Here is a 19,148-nt window from a genome sequence, read left to right as displayed (position 1 = left end):
ACTGCAGCTGCCAGAACTGAGGGCTTGTCACCATCAGTGCAGCAGCCGAGGCAGTGCCCACAGGGCTTGTGGTGCCTGCGGTGCCCTTGGCAACGAGGCTGATGTCACAGCGTCGCTGGTTCTGGGGGCTGGGCACGGTGGTCTCTAGGGACGGGGGGGACAACATGGGGGTTTCCAAGCGGGAGGGGAGGCAGAAGCTGGGATCGGCCACCCCCGACAGACCCCGCTGAATGCTCTGCTTACGGTTCGGGGTGTGCAGGCCCCGTGGCAGGCAGCAGCGCCCGGCCCCAGCACCACCTGCCAACGGCCAGCAGGAAAAAACCCAGTGTGGCACCACAGCCTCTTTGGGGAGTACACCGCCCCCCTGCTCTCTGCAGCCCTCTGCCACCAGGTCCTTCCCAAAACTCATAGAGCAGAGAACAGAACTGCTACAGGCAGCAGCACACATGTGGGACACCGCTGTTCTGGTCGCATGGCCTGTCGTGCTGGGCTGGCAGGACCGGTCCCCCCGGCCCGTTTGCCTGGAAACCCCTCTGACCAGGGGGCTGCAGGGCCCCTCCTGTCCCCGTGGCCGCAGAGAAAGGCGATGCAGGGAGCAGCATGGTCACTGTGGCTGGGCCCAGGCACCAGCAGCCTTTATTTGTCACGTTCCCCCTTGCGAAGGCACTCCTCGCCCCCGCCACCCGTCTCTGGCAGCTCTCCCGCTGAAAAGGGTGGCTGCCGCGATGGCTAAGGCCCCTGCCGCTGGCCTCCCCGGGGCTGCTGGCAGCTTCTTGGCGTGGCTGGCAGTCCCTGGGCCTTCCCACGGCGCTCCAACAGCCTCGTTGTCTCTCCCTTGCTGAAGGACACAGAAGAAAGGGCCTCAGCTCTGTGGCTGGGGAGAAGGGCCCCCAGTGCCTCAAAGCCCGGCTCAGGCCACTAGTCCTTGGAGGCGCGGCCGAGGCCCGCCCGCTGCTCTGTGCGGCCTCTCGTGGGCCCTCGTGCCCCAGCCAGTCTGTAGCCAGAAGAGCGCGGAACAGCCGGGGGTGCAGCCGGGCAGGGCCGAGAGCCGGGGCAGAGCGGGCATTGCAGCTGAGGGCCGGGTGCCCGGCAGTCGCTGCGGGGAGGGCCAGCCCAGGCTGCCTGCGCCTTTGGGAAGGCAGAGCCCAGCCAGCTGAGCCAGCCTTGCATCTCCAGCCCGGACACCTCCAGGGGTGGGAGCTGCCCAAGGCTTTCCCCAGCTGCTGCAGCAGCCGGCACACACTACACTTACACTGCCGCCCGCTCCTCCGGCACTGTCTGCCTTGCAGGGCTTTGGCATCTCGCTGCCTTCTGCAGCCTCTCCTGCAGCTCCTCGGCATAGGCCTTTCTCCGGAGGTGGGGAGGGCAATGGGGCTCCTCAAACAGGTAGCGGCAGGGGCTCTGCAAAGGCAGAAGGACTCTCCTAAAGCCCTGCTGCCAATAGCTGGGGCTGCTCCCAAGGCATCAGCCAGGGCGTGACTTGCACAGGCTTGGCTTAGTCCTCACGGCAGCGGTGCTGCCCCCTCGCAGAGAGGTACGGGCACGAAACAGACCGCCTGTGCCACGGCCAACTGCACGTTTCGGCCTGGGGCCTTAGGGACAGCTGCTCCTGCAGGGCAGCGGGCAGGGCAGCGGGCAGACAGAAGAGCCCTGCCTGGCCCCTTGGCCACAGCACTGCTGCCGTGACCGTGCCGGGGCGCAGGGAGGGGAAATGCCCTTTTCCCGGCGGCTGTGAGGTGCATGCCATACCTGGCCTCGCTCCACGTTCTGCCCCGTTCTCTTGGCACGGTAATGGTGCCACAGCTCCGCTTCCATCTTTTGGCGCTTGAACTCCATCAGCAGCCGGAGCCGTTTTTCTGCCCTCTCGGTGCGGAGGGAGCTCGTTCCCTGGAGGCCATGCACACACCACAAATGCAGCGTTAGTCTCCTCGGGCTCGGGCAGGGCAGGAGGGCTGGGAGAGTTGGCAGCTCTTGCTGCCTCTTCTGCCCCGGTCCAGAGCCCCGAAATGTGCCACAGGGCTGGAAAATCCCTAGGCCATACCATTCCTGAGGGCTGCGCGTCACAGGCAGGGAGCTGCAATCGCGGCAAAGCTGGAGGTCTGGGCTGCTTCAGCTCCTCCTGGAACTTCTGGATTCCTGGCAGGAACCTACAGAGGCACCGCAAGCTGAGCTTGTGGGAGCCCAGTCTGAGGCACTTGCTCTGGGACAGGCTCGCAGCCTGCCCCCGGCCCCGGCCCCACCAGGCAGTTGGGCAGGAGCAGCATGTGTCCGGCAGGACAATGTCTCTGGGGCCTTTCGGCAGTAGCACAGGCACCCTGGCCAAGGGAAACATCTCACTGCCACTACAGCAAGGGCACGGTGTGCCCCCACGCCCCCAGCCACACCAGTCCTCCAGGAGGCTCACCTGGCTGGGCCAGATTCCTTGGCTTTAGCCTGCTCGCCCGCCTTCGCCTGCTGCCTGGCCAGAGAAACCCTCCGCCGAGCCAGGAACACCGGATCCAGCACGCTCACTGCAAGCAGGAGGCAAGAGAAGAGCACAAGAGTGTCTTTGGGACCGTGCGGGCCGGCATGAGCGGCAGAGCTGCTCGGTCGTGCTGTGCAAAGCTCGCCAACAGTCCTTGCCCCCCCTGGGAACCACGGGTCCAGGGCAGTCCTTGTCCCTTGCCCACACTGGACCTGCTCCAGCGCTGAACTCCTACTGAGCCCCCCACCTCCCAGGGCATGGTTTTTCCCCGGCTCTCTCTCGCACCTCTGCCGACACCGGGGACCCCCACTGGGAGGAACTGGGAGGTGCTGGGGAACCCCAGGGCTCCATTGGGCAAGGGCCAAAAGAAAAGTTTTCCTCCTCAGACCCAAATATGTGGCTTGCGAGATCAGCGCAGGCTCGGCCCGGCCTCGCTGGCAGCTCCAGGCAGAGCTGCCGGAAGGCAGCCCCCAGGGCAAAAGGGGTCGCAGAGCCCTCGGCTCCCTTCCTCTGTCAGCACAGAGCCTCTTCCCGAATGGGTCGCCCCATGTGTGCTAGGACGGGCGTGCAGGCTCGCAGAGCTCCTTCTCCTCTCCCACACCCCACACAGGGACCTTGGCTCTCTGCCCTCGCGAGGACGAGAGGAGCCCACAGCCCCCTGCCCGCACTCGGCCGGGACATTACCTCTGCGGGAACCCCCGCCCCAAGGCGCCGACTCTCTCCTGGGCTTCAGAGAAGTCACAGGGACCGATGCTTGGTGCGGGACCTCAACCTCAAGCCTGGAAACAAGAAGGCACCAGCTGGGCAAAAGGGCACCATGCTCCCTCGGGGGCTGACGCCGATAAGCTGCTGGCAGGCATCTGTGGGAGCCACTGCCACATCCTCGGAGGACGCAGCTCCCAGTGAGGCCCCGCGGCCTCTTTCAGCCTCTGCCGCTGCTTCCCTCGCCCTCCTGTCAGAAAGCTGACGACCCCAGCACACGCCCCCCCTCACTGCCCCCCCGCAGACCCTCCCACCTCTCTCTCTCTCTCTCTCAGGGCACATCGTCACTCTCCAAGACGGGGAGGAGCGAGCGAGTGGCGGGTGGACCGGGAAGCTCTCCTGGGAAGGAGCTGGTCGTGCCCGAGTTTCTCAGGAGAGGAGCCTCGGCAAAAGGGTGCCCCCACAGCAGGGGCTCAGCGGCTGCTCCCTTGAGCAGCCAGGGGCTGCAGAAGCCATCCTGCTCACCTTGGCAGCGTGATGACCCCGTCTCGACTGAGACGACTGAAATCGTTTTTGCCCGCGAAGGCCACTATGCGCATCATCTTGGGGTCCTGCAAGGGGACAGGGACATGTCAGCAGATGCCCAGAACACGTGCTGGTGGCACACAAAGGCGGCAAACTGTCTCACTGCTCACAGACACAAAGGCTGCCTCTCAGAAAGCCTCACACCACCCTCTCCCTTGATGTCGTCAGCCCCTCCCTTGAAGAGGCCAAGGTGCTACCGAGACTTGGCCTAGCTCATCGAGAGTGTGTCTCGGACAGGTGGCGAGGCAGATGATGGCAGCCAAGAGAAAGCAGCTGGGGAGAGCTCTGGCAGCATTGCCACAGAGCCGCGAGGAGCAGCCCCAGAGAAATGACAAGCTCACCCCGAGAAGAGCTGCCAGCATGTTCCCTGTCGCATCCAGCTCCAGCAGGCAGTCATCCAAGAAGGTCATGCTGAGCACTTTCCTTCGCACAGCAAGGATGCCAATGCCCTCGAAGGAGAATTCCACCTCCTTGTTGTCTCGGAGGGCCTCGGCGAAGAAAAGCAGGGTCTCGTGTACACACTGCTCCACGATTTCTTTGCGGAAGTGGGTGTCGGCGGCAATCTGCTCAAAGTCCAGCTGAACGAGTGGTGTCTCGTCTAGGAAACAAGGACAGAGCAGCCAACTCACTCCCACCGCAGTTCAGCCCACTCGGAGACTACGTGCCCTCAGTGCCCACCCCTTGGCCAATGCTCTGCCAGAGAGCCCTCCCCTTTCAGCTTTGGCTATGTCCCCGGAACGGACATGATGGGCAGCAGAAGGCAAAGAGAAGCTTTGAGCAACCAGTTGGAGCGTAGGGGGAGCTGGGAGATGAGGCTGGCTCCCCAGGGAGGGTCAGGGTACGGGGTCACTGTATGTGTGCCCATGCTCAGCGCTCTCCAGGTGGGAAGAGCCTTTGCTCGGCCTTGTCCCGGAGGTGTCGGCACCAAGCCAGATGCAGGGGCTGTGCAGGGGCAGCACCCGTCTTCTTACCAGGGATTTCGGTCTTTGCACACTTGAGCTTGTAGAACTTCTTCAGGAGCCTGCGTGGCTGGAACACGGGCCTCTCAACAGGCAAAACCTTGTCCTCTCCCACCGTGGCACACGCTGGGACAAGAGCAAATGTCCCAACTCCGATCTCCACCGCCTGAAAACGCGAGCAAGAGGAGGGAGCGTTGGCAGGGCTGTGCAGAGGCAGGAAGGCTGCCAGGTGACTTACGTGGCTCTGGGGATGGTGCTTTGTGCCCTGCTCTGGAGGCCCAGGGGGCAGGACAGGCCACGGGCAGGAGGCAAGGCTCACCTTCTTCTGCAAGAGCTCCCTCCGGATGTACCGAGACGCGCCAGCCCAGACTTGGCAGATTTCTGGAAAGCAAAGGCAAGGCGTGCCATGCTGAGTCACCAACGGCTGACCACCCAGCACCCCCTACCCACGGAGAGGACAGCGGAGCGCGCTCAAGCTCCCCCTCGCCCTGAGCAAACATTTGCACCGCCGGGGCTGCCCAGCTGCCTTCTTGACTGCCCCAGCTTCCAAGAAGCCCGCCCTGTGCCCAGGCCGGGCCTGTGGAGGAAAGGCAGCCATCAGCTGTGTTCCCTTCGACACAGACAGCGGTGGCTAGAGGCCGGGGCTATCAAAGCCACCCTCCAGGCCCAAGGCACCATCAGGCAGGGCTCTCCTTGCAGCTGCCAGTGCCCTCCAGAAGACCCCCGCTACAGCCCCAACCCCAGCCTGAGGGTTTCCACAGCTCATCTCCGCTTCATCTTGGCTCCGACAGCGCTCCTGCAAGGGTCCCCCGGGCCTTACCACTGCTGGTGAGCTCCCTGAGGGTTGGGAGATCCTTGTGCTCCAAGGGGCTAAAGAGCAGGTACTTAACCATCTTTGCCGCCCTGCACTGCAGCAGCTGGGGAAGAGGTGCTCGTCCTGCTACAAAACCCCTCTCTGCCCCTCTCCTCCTCCTCCTTCTCCTCCTCCTCCTCCTTGTCGCTGCTTCCCCAGGCAGCGTCTCCAAGGCTCTCCCACGGCCTCCCCTCGCCTCCTCCTGGCAGCAGGGCAGCTCCTGCGGAGCAGAGTGCTGGCCAGAGCAGCCCTGGCGTTGCCCAGGCCTGGCCGGGGAGTGTGGCTGGGGGCACAGTGGCGAGAGGGAGATGTCGCTGCGGTGCGGGGGTCCCATTGTGAGACCACGCCGTGTCACAGAGGGCTGCGGGGACCCGCCCCACCCTGCATGGGCAGGGCAGCCCCGCTGGGCACCTCAGGCTGCTGCGCTGACACTCCCGCCTGCGTATCTCAACTCATCCCCTCTCGGTGGCCACGGGGAAACTCCTGGAAGCCCGGAAGGAGCTTGCGTTAATGCTGAAGGTGTTACCCGAAAAGCGGATTCCTGCCCGGCGTGCAATAAACCAGTACTGTATTTATGCAGGCCTGGGTCCTCAGTGGACATTTCCACAGACCAAGCACCCCAACAGCAGGTTTTCATGCTCCTTTTATACACAAAAAGCAGAGGTTAGAACTTTTCCAAACACGCCTATTCGATACTGATTGGTTAGTGATTACCATACCATTATAACACGGATCACCTAATGCTTCTACTCCTACGCATGCTCGGGGGAAGGGTCTTAACCTGGGCGGGGGTCTTTCTGACCTGTGGTTTTTAGGTTTATAACGAAGGTAGTTCACTTTAGGACACTGAAAAGTTCATTTCACTGCCAAGTTAAGTAATTGAATAGTCACTTTGCCAGGTTGTCAAATAACTCATCCGCAGGACAATCCCAGAGATTGTCGTCAAGGTCCAGGACATTCTACCTATTTTCTAGGGTTTGGAGATTGAAGCTTGTTCTTCTTGCTTCAAGACCTCGCGATTGTTCCCAGATGGTCCCTATAGCTACTGACCTCATCATTAGCCATGGCTACTAGCAAATGTGAAGTGCACTCTATCAAAGGGGCTTCGTGCGTTCAGAAGGGGGCTGGAGGGGCCCACCTGTGAGAGACGAGAAACCAGGCCTGCGAGAAACGAAGAAAAACAGCCTGAGAAAGCAACAGTTGAGGCTGATGGAAGAAATGCCTCAAACACTCGCAACACAAAACTCTGAGTCCCAGGGTGGATGGTGTGGAGGTCGAAGCTGAAAAGGCTGCCCGAATAACACAAGATGCAGCTGGAGGAGGGAGCCCTGTGGAGACAGGACGGCTCTGCTCTGGGGCACCTGGACAAATTTCAAGGGCCATCTGTCCGGTGAATGACCTTTGCTTCATTATCCACGAAATGCATATTACAGTTAACACCCCTCAATATGCTAACGAGGGCTAACATGATCATGCTAATTACATCATCCCATGAAACACCTTACCACTCCCCGTACATGCGATACGTAGGTATGTGGGTCGGCCTAGGGGACGGACCCGAGGAAAGTGTGTATAAATCAAGGGGGGGAAAGAAAGGGGCAGGGGGGGGGGCCTGGAGAGTGCAGTGAAGCAAAAAAGACGGCTGCCTCCTGTGCCTCCTGGAGCCCTCGCCGGCGGGATCAGCGCAGACACCCAGACCAGTGATCTGTATTTCCCCATTCCCTCTGTCTCCCTCTTTTCCCTTTCCCATTAAGAAATGCAAGGCACATTGTATTGCTTGCCACAACTTGCTATATACTTAGCCAACTATCGTGTGTTCAATTAGTTCATTGTGGGTAGCTAATAAATGTTTGGACTTGGAGACTTGTTGTCCGCTCCGTTGGGGATTTGTGAATCTGAGTCACTTGTCTCCCTCGTCTGAGCGGGACGTGACACTAAAATTGGCGTAGTCGGCAGGATCCCCTTCGGTGTCGGAAAGTCTTATGAGATACTGGTTCTCTATCCGACCAACTCGGACAGGGAGAACTGGGAATTGGCCCCTCAGCTCTACGCTGGGAGAGGGTCGGAGGGATACCGATTCTCTATCCGATAAGGACAGGGAGAATCGGGAAGTGACCTCTGAGCTCTAAGCCAGGAGAGGTTCGAGCAGTGGCAAGCCATGACTGGGCAGGAAATGTCGGTGCTTGACTGCTCCCCTATTTTTGAGAAACTGAAGGAGTATAAGGCTTGTCCTCCTCCTTTAGTAGAGGTTTGGGCCCACGATAATTGGCATCATCCAGAAGCAGTGGCAAGCTCTATCAGTGCACTTGCGGGGGTGCAAGGGTCGCGACCAGGCAAAGGAAAAGCTGTAGTGTGCGCTGTATTAGGGGCAGCACTGACTGCAGCCCAAAAAGAGAAACGTGTTAAGAAACAACTAGAAGGGGAAATGATCAAATCCTTACAAGATCTGGTAAAAGCTCTCCAGGATCAACTGGTCGAGGAATGTAAAGTTACTGAACAAAAAGCTAAACTCTGGCAACAGCAAACTGAAGTTTTGAAAAGCCAATTAGCTGCTGAGCGTAACACCACTCAGCGACTTCACACGGCTCTGTTAGGTGCCTTGGACCGAGAAAAAATCTCACGGTCCGAAAAAGAGGGGAATGAAAAAGAAACCTGCAACCGGACAGATCTCGGCTCTGTTCCGGATAGTGAACAGGGAGTTACGAATCTGGCAAAAGCAGCAGCCAGACCCTTGTATCCAACAAAGGATTTAGAGATAAGCCGAGAAATTTTTTGACCCCAAAAATGAGGGGGCAAATTTAAGACCATTAATTAAAACGGAGACCACCGAGGGTCAGGGTGGAAGAGCTCCGCAGGTCACCGTTCGAACTACACCATATCCAGCGACTGAGCTTGCGAAAATTCAGGAGAAATATACCAGACGAGCTCAGGAAACTGAGACTGAATACGTGTGGAGGGTGTCTTTGACTGGTGGCGACCGAATTTTGTTAGCAGAAGATGAGGCCCAGGGGTACTGGGGGCCAGGGGTTTTCTTAGTTACTGACGACCACAGAGAGCCGTGGTCGTTAACAAGCTGCTTATTGGGCTGGGGGTCTGGACCCCTTGGAAAGGGGGGATCCAGTATGTATTGAGACCCCAACCATAAATCATTTGACCGAAAGTCTGCAGAAGGCTGCTTGTCTCCAAATAATGCGTGACAGGCGTTTGGTTCCGCAGCAGCCTGCCCCGATGCTATTAATCGCTAACCCCGATCAAATGACTCCCCTGATTCGGGGCTTGCCGGACTTTTTGAAATCACATGCAGCACAATTACAAGATCGTTTGCGGAATGCATTAGCCCCACGAGGGTGGAGACGGGCAGGGGGAGAAGCATGACTTGGGGAGAGATAGCTCAGGACTTAATAAGTTACGGCCGGAGAATGGGCCTTACCGGGGGAACGGGTAAACATAAGCCCTCGGTACGCAGAGTGGAACAGCCCGAAAATCTGTCTCCTTCCCCTCCGCAAGTTTTAAGAGCGAAGAGAAACCGCTGAGGGAATTGGACGGGGGATTCCCCGAGAGTTCATGGGTGGTATGCCTACTACAGTTTTAAAAAAGGCAGCAGCACACCTGTGGGTGTGGCAGAGCCCATCTGGTTCCAGCCGTGCAGGCACGCAGGGATGTGCAGCCACCTCAGCCCGGCAGAGCCGAGCAGTGTCACCCTTCCCGCACACAGCACGGGGCAGCACAGAGGCAGCACCGGCCACGTCAGCCCCAGCAACACCCTCTGGCAGGCGCCGTGTCCTCGCTCTCTAGGCCAGACTCACCCTCTCCAGGTAGAGGTGGGCGTTGTCCATCAGAGCTTTCACCATCCCCATGAGGTAGACGAGCAGCGCCAGGCTGTTCTGCGCCACGTTAACGTGGACCTAGGGGAAAGGGGGACCCCAAAAAGTGTGGGGGGCTGTCACAAGGGCCACCCCACCTTTGGGGACACACCTGGGTCACCCTACGTGTTGGGAACACCCCTGGGGCTCACCCCCTCCCGGATGAAGGTGCCGAAACGTGGAAGCAATTGGTAGAGACCGAGGTCGGCGGCGATGCTCTGGAGGAGAGCTTGATGGGGGCACACATGGGGATGTCACCCCAAGGGACAAGGGGACACCCCAAGTGACGTGGCACGGGGGTGGGGACATGGTGGGGGGGTTTCCAAATCAATGTCTGCTCTTTAACCCAGCATTAATATAAATGAGAAAAAAATTGTCCTGTTTATGATTTTTAGATAACTTGACCTAACTTAGAAGTCACAACTACTTTTTCAAAAATATCTGTGGATGTAAAAAAAGATCTAAGTTGCTACCATCTTAATACAACTTATTTGCATTGCTCTAGTGATACAGAGAAATGATCACTTGTTTTGAGCCTTATTTACTTACTTACAGCAACTTATAGTATTTTTGAATATTGCTGAGAATCCTGCTTGCCCAGACTGTTCTCTGGAATTTTACCAAGGACTGCTGTGTCCATCAAAACAAAGCAGTTCACTGTGAAAATCTACCAAGAACTGCAGTGTTCAGCAAAATATCATGGTTTTGTCCTTGAGGAACGGGTGTGCTCTAATGAGTTGGGCCTCGGTAATGAGTAAAGATAGCCATGTACGGATGGTAGAAGTTCCATTGGTTCCTTTTGAAGATAGGATGAGTAAACCGGCTGAAAACACTCTGGTTATTCAAGAAATTGGCCAAGAGAATCTGCGCACGCTCCGGGGAAAAAACAAGGTGAGAAAGACTACGAGCCTTCCTCCCAAAGACCCCTGAAGACGCCCCCCAGGAGGCAATGGGCAGGTGCAAAGAGAACACAAACTGCTGACCCCAGCCTCTAGAGCTAACCCAGCCTCACTCATGCATATGTGTGTGTGTGTTATGTAATCAATGAATATGTATATCCACACTCGATAAGTTTCTGGTAAAATGTGCTGTTGAGGTGCAAGCTTTGTGGAGAAATCCCCTTGCACCCCAGCGCTGGAGTAAACATACCTGCTGTATAACTCTGAGCTGTAGAGTCTGTTTTCCACAAGTCAATTTCCAGCTTTCATCAGTTTCTTAGAACTAAAGGAACAACATTTTACACCTGCTAAACCAGAATTTCATTCTTCACTTTTTTGTTTTAATTTTCTTGTCTAGATCCTTTTCTGTACTGCTACTCCCTTCTCCCCTTACAATCTTCTGTTACTTTTCCTCTCCTTTTTCCACCTTTTCTGCATTTTCTGTTCCTTTTCCCCCATTCTTCCCTCTCTCCATCCTACTTTTTCATTAGTTATAAAAAACCTTTAAAGGCTGTGAGAAGGGACAGAGGTGAACTGTCAAGAATGGAAAAGTTGCAGCCAAAACTTGGTATTAGCTTCTAATTATTTTCTGTCTCTCTGTTCCTGTTCCCATCTGACCCCATCCCAGGCCCTGAGGAGATGAGGGGCTGTTATAACCGATTCCCAGCAGTGGGGAGGGCAGGAGCCAGGCTCGGTAACGTTCTCAGTCCTTATCTCCACAGATGGGGCACAGCTGGGGGAGGTGAGGGGAATCACACCCAGCACCAAGCAGCCCAATAAGGAGGGGCAGGGAGGGGTGAGAATTGCACCCCCACAAGCTCACCCTCTGACCCAAGGATACAGGGCAGAGCCCCCAGACAACACCAAGAAGTTCTTACCACAGTCTCAAAAAAAGACAAAATGCAAGGAAAAAATTTGCTTAGAAATATTCAGAAAAATCAGCAATATGAGCCTACATTATCAGAAATACAGAGCATAAAACTTTACACTGGGAGAGGCGAGCAGGGACCTGCAGTGACCCTGCAGCCAGCAGGGTGTGCAGCCTTGGTACAGCTCAGGGCACAGACAGCCGGGATGTGTTCCTGCTTTTAATAAAGCTTGGAGAGGAATCACCAAACAACAGCAACATTTATGTGTTCTAAATAAGACCCAACACATCTCATACTTTGAGCTTCAAACCCGTGTCCTCAGAGGTCACGGAGAAACCATTTCACTCTCCTGGCATCGCTCTGGTGGGCTGGGCAGATGTTCAGCCTTTCTCAGGAGACTTATGCCCTGGCCACGAGGGATCCTGTCAGATTTTATAGGCTGTGACACAGCCCAGCACGCCAGAGCACATCTGGTGTCAGTCTATATTATCTGCAGATGGCTCAAAGGAGAAAAGCACACCTCCCATGCACAAGAATTTGACCCACCTGTGGGGCCAGAGCAGCCCCCTCCCAGAAGGTGCTGGGATCTGAAGCTCTCTGTGGGCATGTGGAGCCCAACCACGGCACCTCCTGCCTAGGAACAGCCGCTCTGTTCCACACATCACACAGTGCTCAGAGCTTGGCAAGGGCACACTGACTGGGGTTTTCTGCTCAGCTGTCCAGCTAGTCTGCCTTCTCTGCCACTGACTGCAAATGTTATCAATCTTCCAAATTCTCGAGTTTAAAAATATCTCCTCTGAGGCATAAAGGAGGAGAGACGGGTGACTACAGGAGGTGTTCCCTCAATGGATGCACCAAGGAGACCAAGCACCAGAGACATTTACTCAAACCATTCCCAGGACAAACAAACCCTCTTCTCCTGCAAGGAAACATTCGTGTTGCCAAACACCAGCACACTCTGCTGACGGGGCTGTGGCCGTCTAGATAAGCCTCAGCAAACGCCTCTGACCTTCCCTTAAACAGTCGGGACTAAACTCTGTGAGTCACACTGAACTGCGCCTTGACCAGCTCCACCAAGTCAAGTAGCACCAGTTAAAGAATGAAGCACTGGGTTTTGATTTTTACACAAGGGTATCACAATCTAACCCTCAGCTATTGCATTTATATTGTTCCCTCTCTGCAAGAGAATTCACTGGGTTTCAAAGTACACGTTTTCTAAGATCACAGATCAAATGGTCCTAAACTGCTTCAGATGTCTGGAAGGGAGAGAGTTTTATATTTTTTTTTCTTTAATCACATCTATCTTTCTTTCCTCCTCTTAAGCAAGCCCACCTTTCATGACTAACAGCTTAGGGCCAACACAAGCACTTACAAAGGTTGCTTTGTTATACTCATTCTAACATTTCATAGTACCTTGTTTTCCCTAAACACGGTTATCACCTGGGACTTACCCACATTACATTCTGCAGAGCAAAAGCACTTCCCAAGATAATGAACACATACCATGTTGTCAAACCATGATAAAAAAACCCTATTCCTCTTTAAAAAAAAAAAAAAAAAATCAAAATTCTAATCAAAGTTCTAAAACCTGCAGTATATTCTGCTGGTTTCCATGGTTACTGAGCTCCCAGCTGCACCATCAGTCTGTGTATCTGTCTAACGACGCCCCACAGCCCGCTGACGGCAGGGCAGAGATGGCCATTAACTGCAGTGAGCTCTGAGCCAAGGCTGTAATGCCCAGCCACCACTGCTGGGGGGAAATCAGAAGTGACCCGGATTCATCGATTCACCCGGATTCATTGACCCTACTCCCTTGTTGCTGAGAAGTGTCCAAATGTAGAAATAGAAATCCGATTTCTAATGGAACTGAGATATCTCAGATACACGCTCCAAACATCAGTGTCTTCCCAGAGTCAGCCTTCCAGTTCTTCACGCTGCATTTCTTGGGGCAGCAGTAAACAATGATTAACACAAACTATTTTGTGAACAAAGATTTCTTCTCACCTGATGTAAACATCAGGAAAAAAAAAAACAGTAACCAGAAAAGTGACTGCTCACAGATTAATATTAATGTGTGAATTTACATTAGTGTTTTACATTAATCTTATTCTGTTTAGACAGAGTAAACCAACACATTTGAAAGTATATTTTCACAAGTAGTTTTCAGTGGAAAACTTGATAAAAACTAAAAAGTATCGGAGGCCTGACTTCAGCAGGTCACAGGCCTGACCAACATCCTGGGCTAAGGACAGATTGTCATATTCTATATTGCCAAGACAACTTTCACACCGCCACCTTGTTACTGCCCCAGGTTTTTAATAGAAAGATGCACTTATGAACTAAATCTGCCTTTCTATAGGAAAAGCAAATGAATCTCCAAGAGCCCAAATAAATCCCAACCCTATCACATAAGCCAATATATTAGTTGAAATCCTGAACATAAGAGAAAATGAATTTGCATTACATCGTTTCCAGACTGGATAGAACAATTATTGCAGGCTTGTATGAAAGACTGTACTAATGCTCATTGGGTGTGCAGGCTAAGGAATTATACACCTTCTGAATAATCATACCTGTCCTACAAGGAGCTTTATGATGCTGAGCTACAGGAGACTCATTGACACAACCGGAGGTTTAACAAACTCATGCTATGCCACATGGAATAATCTAGAGACTTAACTCAAGATTAAAGGTAAAGGCCTGATTCTCATTGCCTTCAGAATGCCAACGGAAAGTCTGAGGTCAATTGTACTGTCACTGCACAGAGAGAAATCAGCTGCCTCGTGACCCAAGCAATGTGGAGATTTCCACGGGGCGTGATGCTCTGACTGTGGCTCCTCCTTCCAAGAGGTCTTTTTCCTTTATGCTTGTATTACAAAACACACAGCTGGCTTGGGAATATCTTGCACAGTATATTATTAAAGCCACACATATAAAATTTGCTTGTCCCAAAAACTGTATGGACAATATAAGTACATATACAATTAGCTGGCACTTTAGCTGATTAAAAATAACGCTGGTAACAAACAAGTTTTGAACTGCCAGACAGTTCCAGCCAGTCATCGCTTTCTACATCCTCCACACCTTCACAGCTGGTCACACGCTTCTTTTCATACTCATAGTCACAGACACCTTACACAAAGCCATGAATATTTACATACATGCACAACAACTCACAGCAGCAGCTCCTGAGCTGCCCCAGCAGGAAGCAGCCCCAGACCAGAGAGGCTCTCAGCTCTCCCTGGAGCTGTGCAGTGTGCTGGGGCAGAGCACAAGGTCAGTACGAAAGATGCTGCTCAAGAACACGCTCTTCACTGGTGGCATTTTTGATCTGACCCAGCGTTACCTGACTTCATACACTGATCAGGACATCTCCTGACGAGAAGCAGTACTATCTTACCCAAGAAAATAACCACCTGTAACCAGTTTACCAGAAAATCTATTTAAACTATCCATGAAACAGTGTGATTCTTCCAGCTCTTGTAACAGGCCGGTACACAAAACAGTTCAGTTAACAGGCAAAAGTCCTCTCCAGCAGATGGAGATTTGCCTGTTCTTTAGAGTTCAGCTACCTGTTACTAATTAAACAATTAATTTGTTGTTTTTAAAATAGGTTAAGTACAGCAAGACACACAAACAAACAAAAATAATCAAGCAAACAAACAAACAAAAACATTAATGGGGAAAAACACCGGGTCTTACCTTCCCCAGCGCGGCAGCGCTGCCCGCGGCCCCGACCGAGCGCGGCGGAGGCGGCGCGTCCCCAGCGCGCACCCGCGGGCGGGCGCTGCCCGGAGCGGCCCCGAGGGCGGACGCGGGCCCCGCTCAGACGGGCCCCCTCGGCGCGGAGCCCGGCGCCGGCCCCGCGCGTCGCTCCGCGCCCCCCCCCGCGCCCGCGCACAGACCAGCCGCCCCCCCCCGGCGGGCGCGAGCGCAGCCTGACCGTGGGGCGGGAGGCGCCGGGGGAGCCCCGGAGCGGTCCGGGCTGTCCCTGTCTGCCGCCAGCTCGGGCGGGGCCGGCCGCTGCTCCCCCGCCTCGGGGCCGCGGCGCCGGGGCACGCCGGGACGGGCTGCGCGGGGTGGGCTGGCTCCCCCCGCGCCGGCGCCCGCCCCCCCCGCGCCCCGCGGCCGGCAGCTGCCCCGCCCCTCCCGCGGGCGTGTGTGTCCGCGTGTCGGGGGGCGGGAGCACGCGCGGTCCGGGTGTGCGTGCGCGGGTGTGACTGTGTCAGGGGGTCGCTGGGTGTCCGCGTGGGACTGTGCCTGCGCGTGGGGGGGCTGTGGGAGCGCGGACGGGGGCTGCGGCGGGTGAGAAAGTGCGTGTGCGACGGCGCGAGTGGGGTGCGGGGCCGTGTGGGGTCTGTGGGGGTTCGGGTGTTGCCGCGCCCACGGGAGCGCGCACGGGTGTCGCGCCCCTGTGCGTGCGTGTGCGCGCGTGTCTCAGTGTGCGCCTGCGCGGGTGCGTGCGCACGCGCTGTCTCTGCGCGGGGCTCTGCGCCCGCCCGGCCCCGGTGCCCGTGTGCCCCCGCCCCTGCGCGACTGTGCCGCTGCGCCTGCGGCGGGGGGTGGCGGCCGCGTCTCCCGGGGCCGGTCGCGCGTGGCCGTGGCCGTGTCTCGGCTCCGGGCGGGGCCGGGACTCCGCGGGCGGGGGCGCGTCCGCGCACGGTCCCCGCGCCGCTGCCGCCGGGCGCTCTCCAGGGTGCTGAAGCGGTGCTGCCCGCTCTGCCCGTCCCTGCCCACCTGTCCTGATCCGATATCGGGGAGGGTTCTTAAACGATCCCAAGAGCGAGATTAAGACACAAACGCGGTCAGATGCCGTACAGCCTTGTGAACTTTATTGTACACACAACTGATAACAGCGATAGGACAGAGAGACAAGAAAGGAAAAAAAGTCAGAATCCCTAAGCAAGCAAACGGTAGAGATGCAACGAGACTAATGACCACCACCACGAATCCAGCGACGTCCTGTTGGCTCGGTCTCGGTGCAGGTGATGGTGCTCCAAGCTCCGCCAAAGTCTCAGCTCCGAGGAAGGATGAGATGACAGGGGTGAACAGCGTGCTCACGAAAAAGGAGTGCCCTGTCCTTTTATTGTCCCAGTTCCCACGATCTCCCCGAAGAGTCCACCCGTTTCCTCGGAGCTCATTGCAATACGTGCCGCCCCGTGGTCCCGGGCCGGCCTGCACGTCTTCCTCATCCCGATTTATCTTCGGGCGGATGTTGTGGTCCCGTCGGCGGCAATTCGTCTTCTTCAGAGCGTATTCCTCCGTCAGCAGGATGCCGAGGACAGGAAATGGGGGTGGTGCGACAGCAATGTTTGAGACAGATAACACAGTCCCTTACACCACCCCGTGGCTCAACACTGCTGTCTTCGTGGTGGCGTGAAAGATAACCGTAGAGAGAGAAAAAGAGAAAGGCCAGAAAAAGTGCAAAATACAACAAACAAGATTTCCAGCAGATTTTTCATCAATAACAAACATGAACATCTTTAACTAACAAACATATAACCAATAACATCTTTAACAAATATATCATGCTCAAAACTAACTAACGTTATAAAACCAAAACATCTTATAAACCAATTCTAAGGCTCCGACAAATCGGCAGAAGAACACGACGGCAGTTTACATGATTGACATTCACAGGGACAAAAAAGAAGTATTATAATAACAATTAAGATAATGGTTAACAAGACAAAGGCTGCAAAGTGAATTAAAATTAATCCCATCATTTGTTCCATTTTTCCCGCAGTTCTAACAAAATATCACAAAGTGTCTGAGGCCCTGGCAGTCCACGCGTCTGCTGCTCTGGTCTGCTGGAGTTGGGGTCAGCATGCGCGGCGGGAAAATCCCTTTCCACACCCCTTTTATCCCAAGGCGCGTGGTCACTTGGACCTAGAAACTTCTATCCCAGATTTAAACAAAGGTAACCAAACACCACCACTATTCGTACAATGTTAACAATATTCTAAATAAACATATAAAAAGGTAACTAACACTACCAACTAACAGTTTTTTAACCAACCAAACAAGATGTGTCCCAGGCTGAGCCAAGGGATGTGCTCCCGGTCTTTGGGGACAGGGAGGGGAAAAAAGGTGGTTGTTACGTGTGGTTTAGGCATAAAAGCGTCTATCCTAAATTTAAACAAAGACAAATAAAAACAATTAAAAGATATCTTCAGGCTTTGATTGGCGAGCAACCCGAATCTGCTTCACACCATCAGACCATCAAGTGAAACAGTAGATATGAGTTGGTGTTAGATACAACATGTTGGATTAACTGAACAAAGCAAGGAATAACACACGGTAAAAACATCAAGGCAGCAAATGCACATAGGAGATAAAATAAAAGCTGCTTTACCCATGGTGCTCCGGGTAACCAAGACCATAAATCACCACTCCAGCCGTTCCATGTTTGAACGGGGACATGGGATAGTTTCCTAAGGTCTGTGGTCAGCTGAAGGACTACTTCACCTACATCGTCCATTTCCAAACAACAATTAGATACATTTAGTTTTCCACATACTCCTCCCTCTCCAGCTAGTAAATAATCCAAAACCATGCGGTGTTGAAGGATTGCAGAGCTCTTCCTCGCAGGACCGCGTGAAAGCCTTCCTCTCTTGCTCTGGAGCACACGAAGGTGCTGTTGGTACCACGCAGGACGATGGGGGGACCCGAGAGCCCCCCGCCCGCACCGGCCCGTCCCCGCGAAGCCCAAGGGGCAGCACCTTGCCAGGCGGTGATGGTGCGCAGCTCCTGGGCGTGCTGGCTGAGCTTTGCCTTCCGGCCCTGCATGGAGCTGGTGCTCCTGCCTCGGCCTTTCAGCCCCGCCGCGCGTGTGGCAGCCGTCGCAGCTCCTCGGCGCGCTGGAGACAGCCCGGGCTGCGACCACGGGTGGAGCCGAGCTCCCCGTGCCCGGGAACCGTCACCGGGGCACAGAACAGGCGAACTCATAATCAGTTACCGAGCTCTGCGGAGCAGCCAAAGGCAGGGTGGGCAGGGATATCCCCGCTCTCCTTCCCATCGCCGTGGCTACGGCAGCTGCAACCCGCCCAGCCGGGGGAGCCCCCCAAGCCCCACCAGAAACAGGGCGAGGAGGATTTCAGGGAAAAGAGCTGCACACCTGTATCCAAACACAGCACCGGCGCTCTCCTGGGAGCTGCCAGCTTGTTTCAAATGCCCAGAGGCATCTCCCTAGATACGCACCTTTGGAAATGTCAGCGCATCAGTCAGGAAACGGTGGTGCAGGGAGTTACGCTCCAGTTGAAACGGTCAAGAGCAAACCAGCTGCCAGCACTGATGTTTATTTTGATGCGCGCCGTACACTCTTGTGAACTACAAATAGGACAGGAAATGCAAGCGTGTACATGTGTTTGTCCATCAATCAAACCAAGCTCCCTCTGCCGGAGAAAATCCCGGACGTTTGATTTGCAGAAAAAGACTTTGGAAGGAAACTGCCTTCCTAGCACCACGCTCGCAAACCAGCTTAGATTAAGTTTCTGAAACTCAAGATCCTCAACCTGCAGCCACCCTGTTGTGCTCCAGGTGCTGAACGCAGAAACCAAGGAAACAACTCCCCACCTGGGTTAGTCTTCCCAGGAAGACCATTTTGGCAAAGACGACGTGCAAGCCAGCAGAAGTCAGTGCTAACTGCAGAGCTGCGTGGGAAAGTGCCTGTTTGCCCCTTCCCCACCTGCCTTCTGCCAGAGTGGGAGCTACACACAAGTCTTCCAAGCACCCAAATTAACAGTTTTGGTCTGTAGCCCATTCAGTGATAGACATCAACCAGCTTTTCAGAACTATTAGATGAGAGGCCACAAGATCATCGTAAGAATATTGAAATTAAAGTCAAAAGGAAATTGCCTGGTTTCTACCATAATCAATCTTCGTTGACTGTAAGATAATGTAAACACAGAATCAC

General features: G+C 54.9%; 1 protein-coding gene across 1 annotated transcript; it reads right to left on the bottom strand.

Annotated features, from left to right (window-relative positions):
* Nucleotides 1-604: 604 nt before the first annotated feature.
* Nucleotides 605-16,425, bottom strand: LOC141936535 (uncharacterized). Its single transcript, XM_074853583.1, has 13 exons — nt 16,295-16,425; nt 15,971-15,998; nt 15,177-15,645; nt 5,030-5,091; nt 4,723-4,876; nt 4,093-4,349; nt 3,692-3,777; nt 3,149-3,243; nt 2,405-2,510; nt 2,042-2,147; nt 1,750-1,887; nt 1,253-1,401; nt 605-838 (listed from the first exon to the last, which is right to left on the bottom strand). The coding sequence occupies exons 1-13, from the start codon at nt 16,423-16,425 to the stop codon at nt 730-732; spliced, it is 1,890 nt and encodes a 629-aa protein (XP_074709684.1). The 3' UTR covers nt 605-729.
* Between the last annotated feature and the right edge of the window lie 2,723 nt (nt 16,426-19,148).

This window comes from Strix uralensis, chromosome 33 (genome assembly GCF_047716275.1).
Source record: "Strix uralensis isolate ZFMK-TIS-50842 chromosome 33, bStrUra1, whole genome shotgun sequence".
Taxonomy (NCBI): Eukaryota; Metazoa; Chordata; class Aves; order Strigiformes; family Strigidae; genus Strix; species Strix uralensis.
The sequence above is the reverse complement of the archived record's forward strand: the minus strand, read 5'-3'. Positions and strand labels throughout refer to the sequence as shown.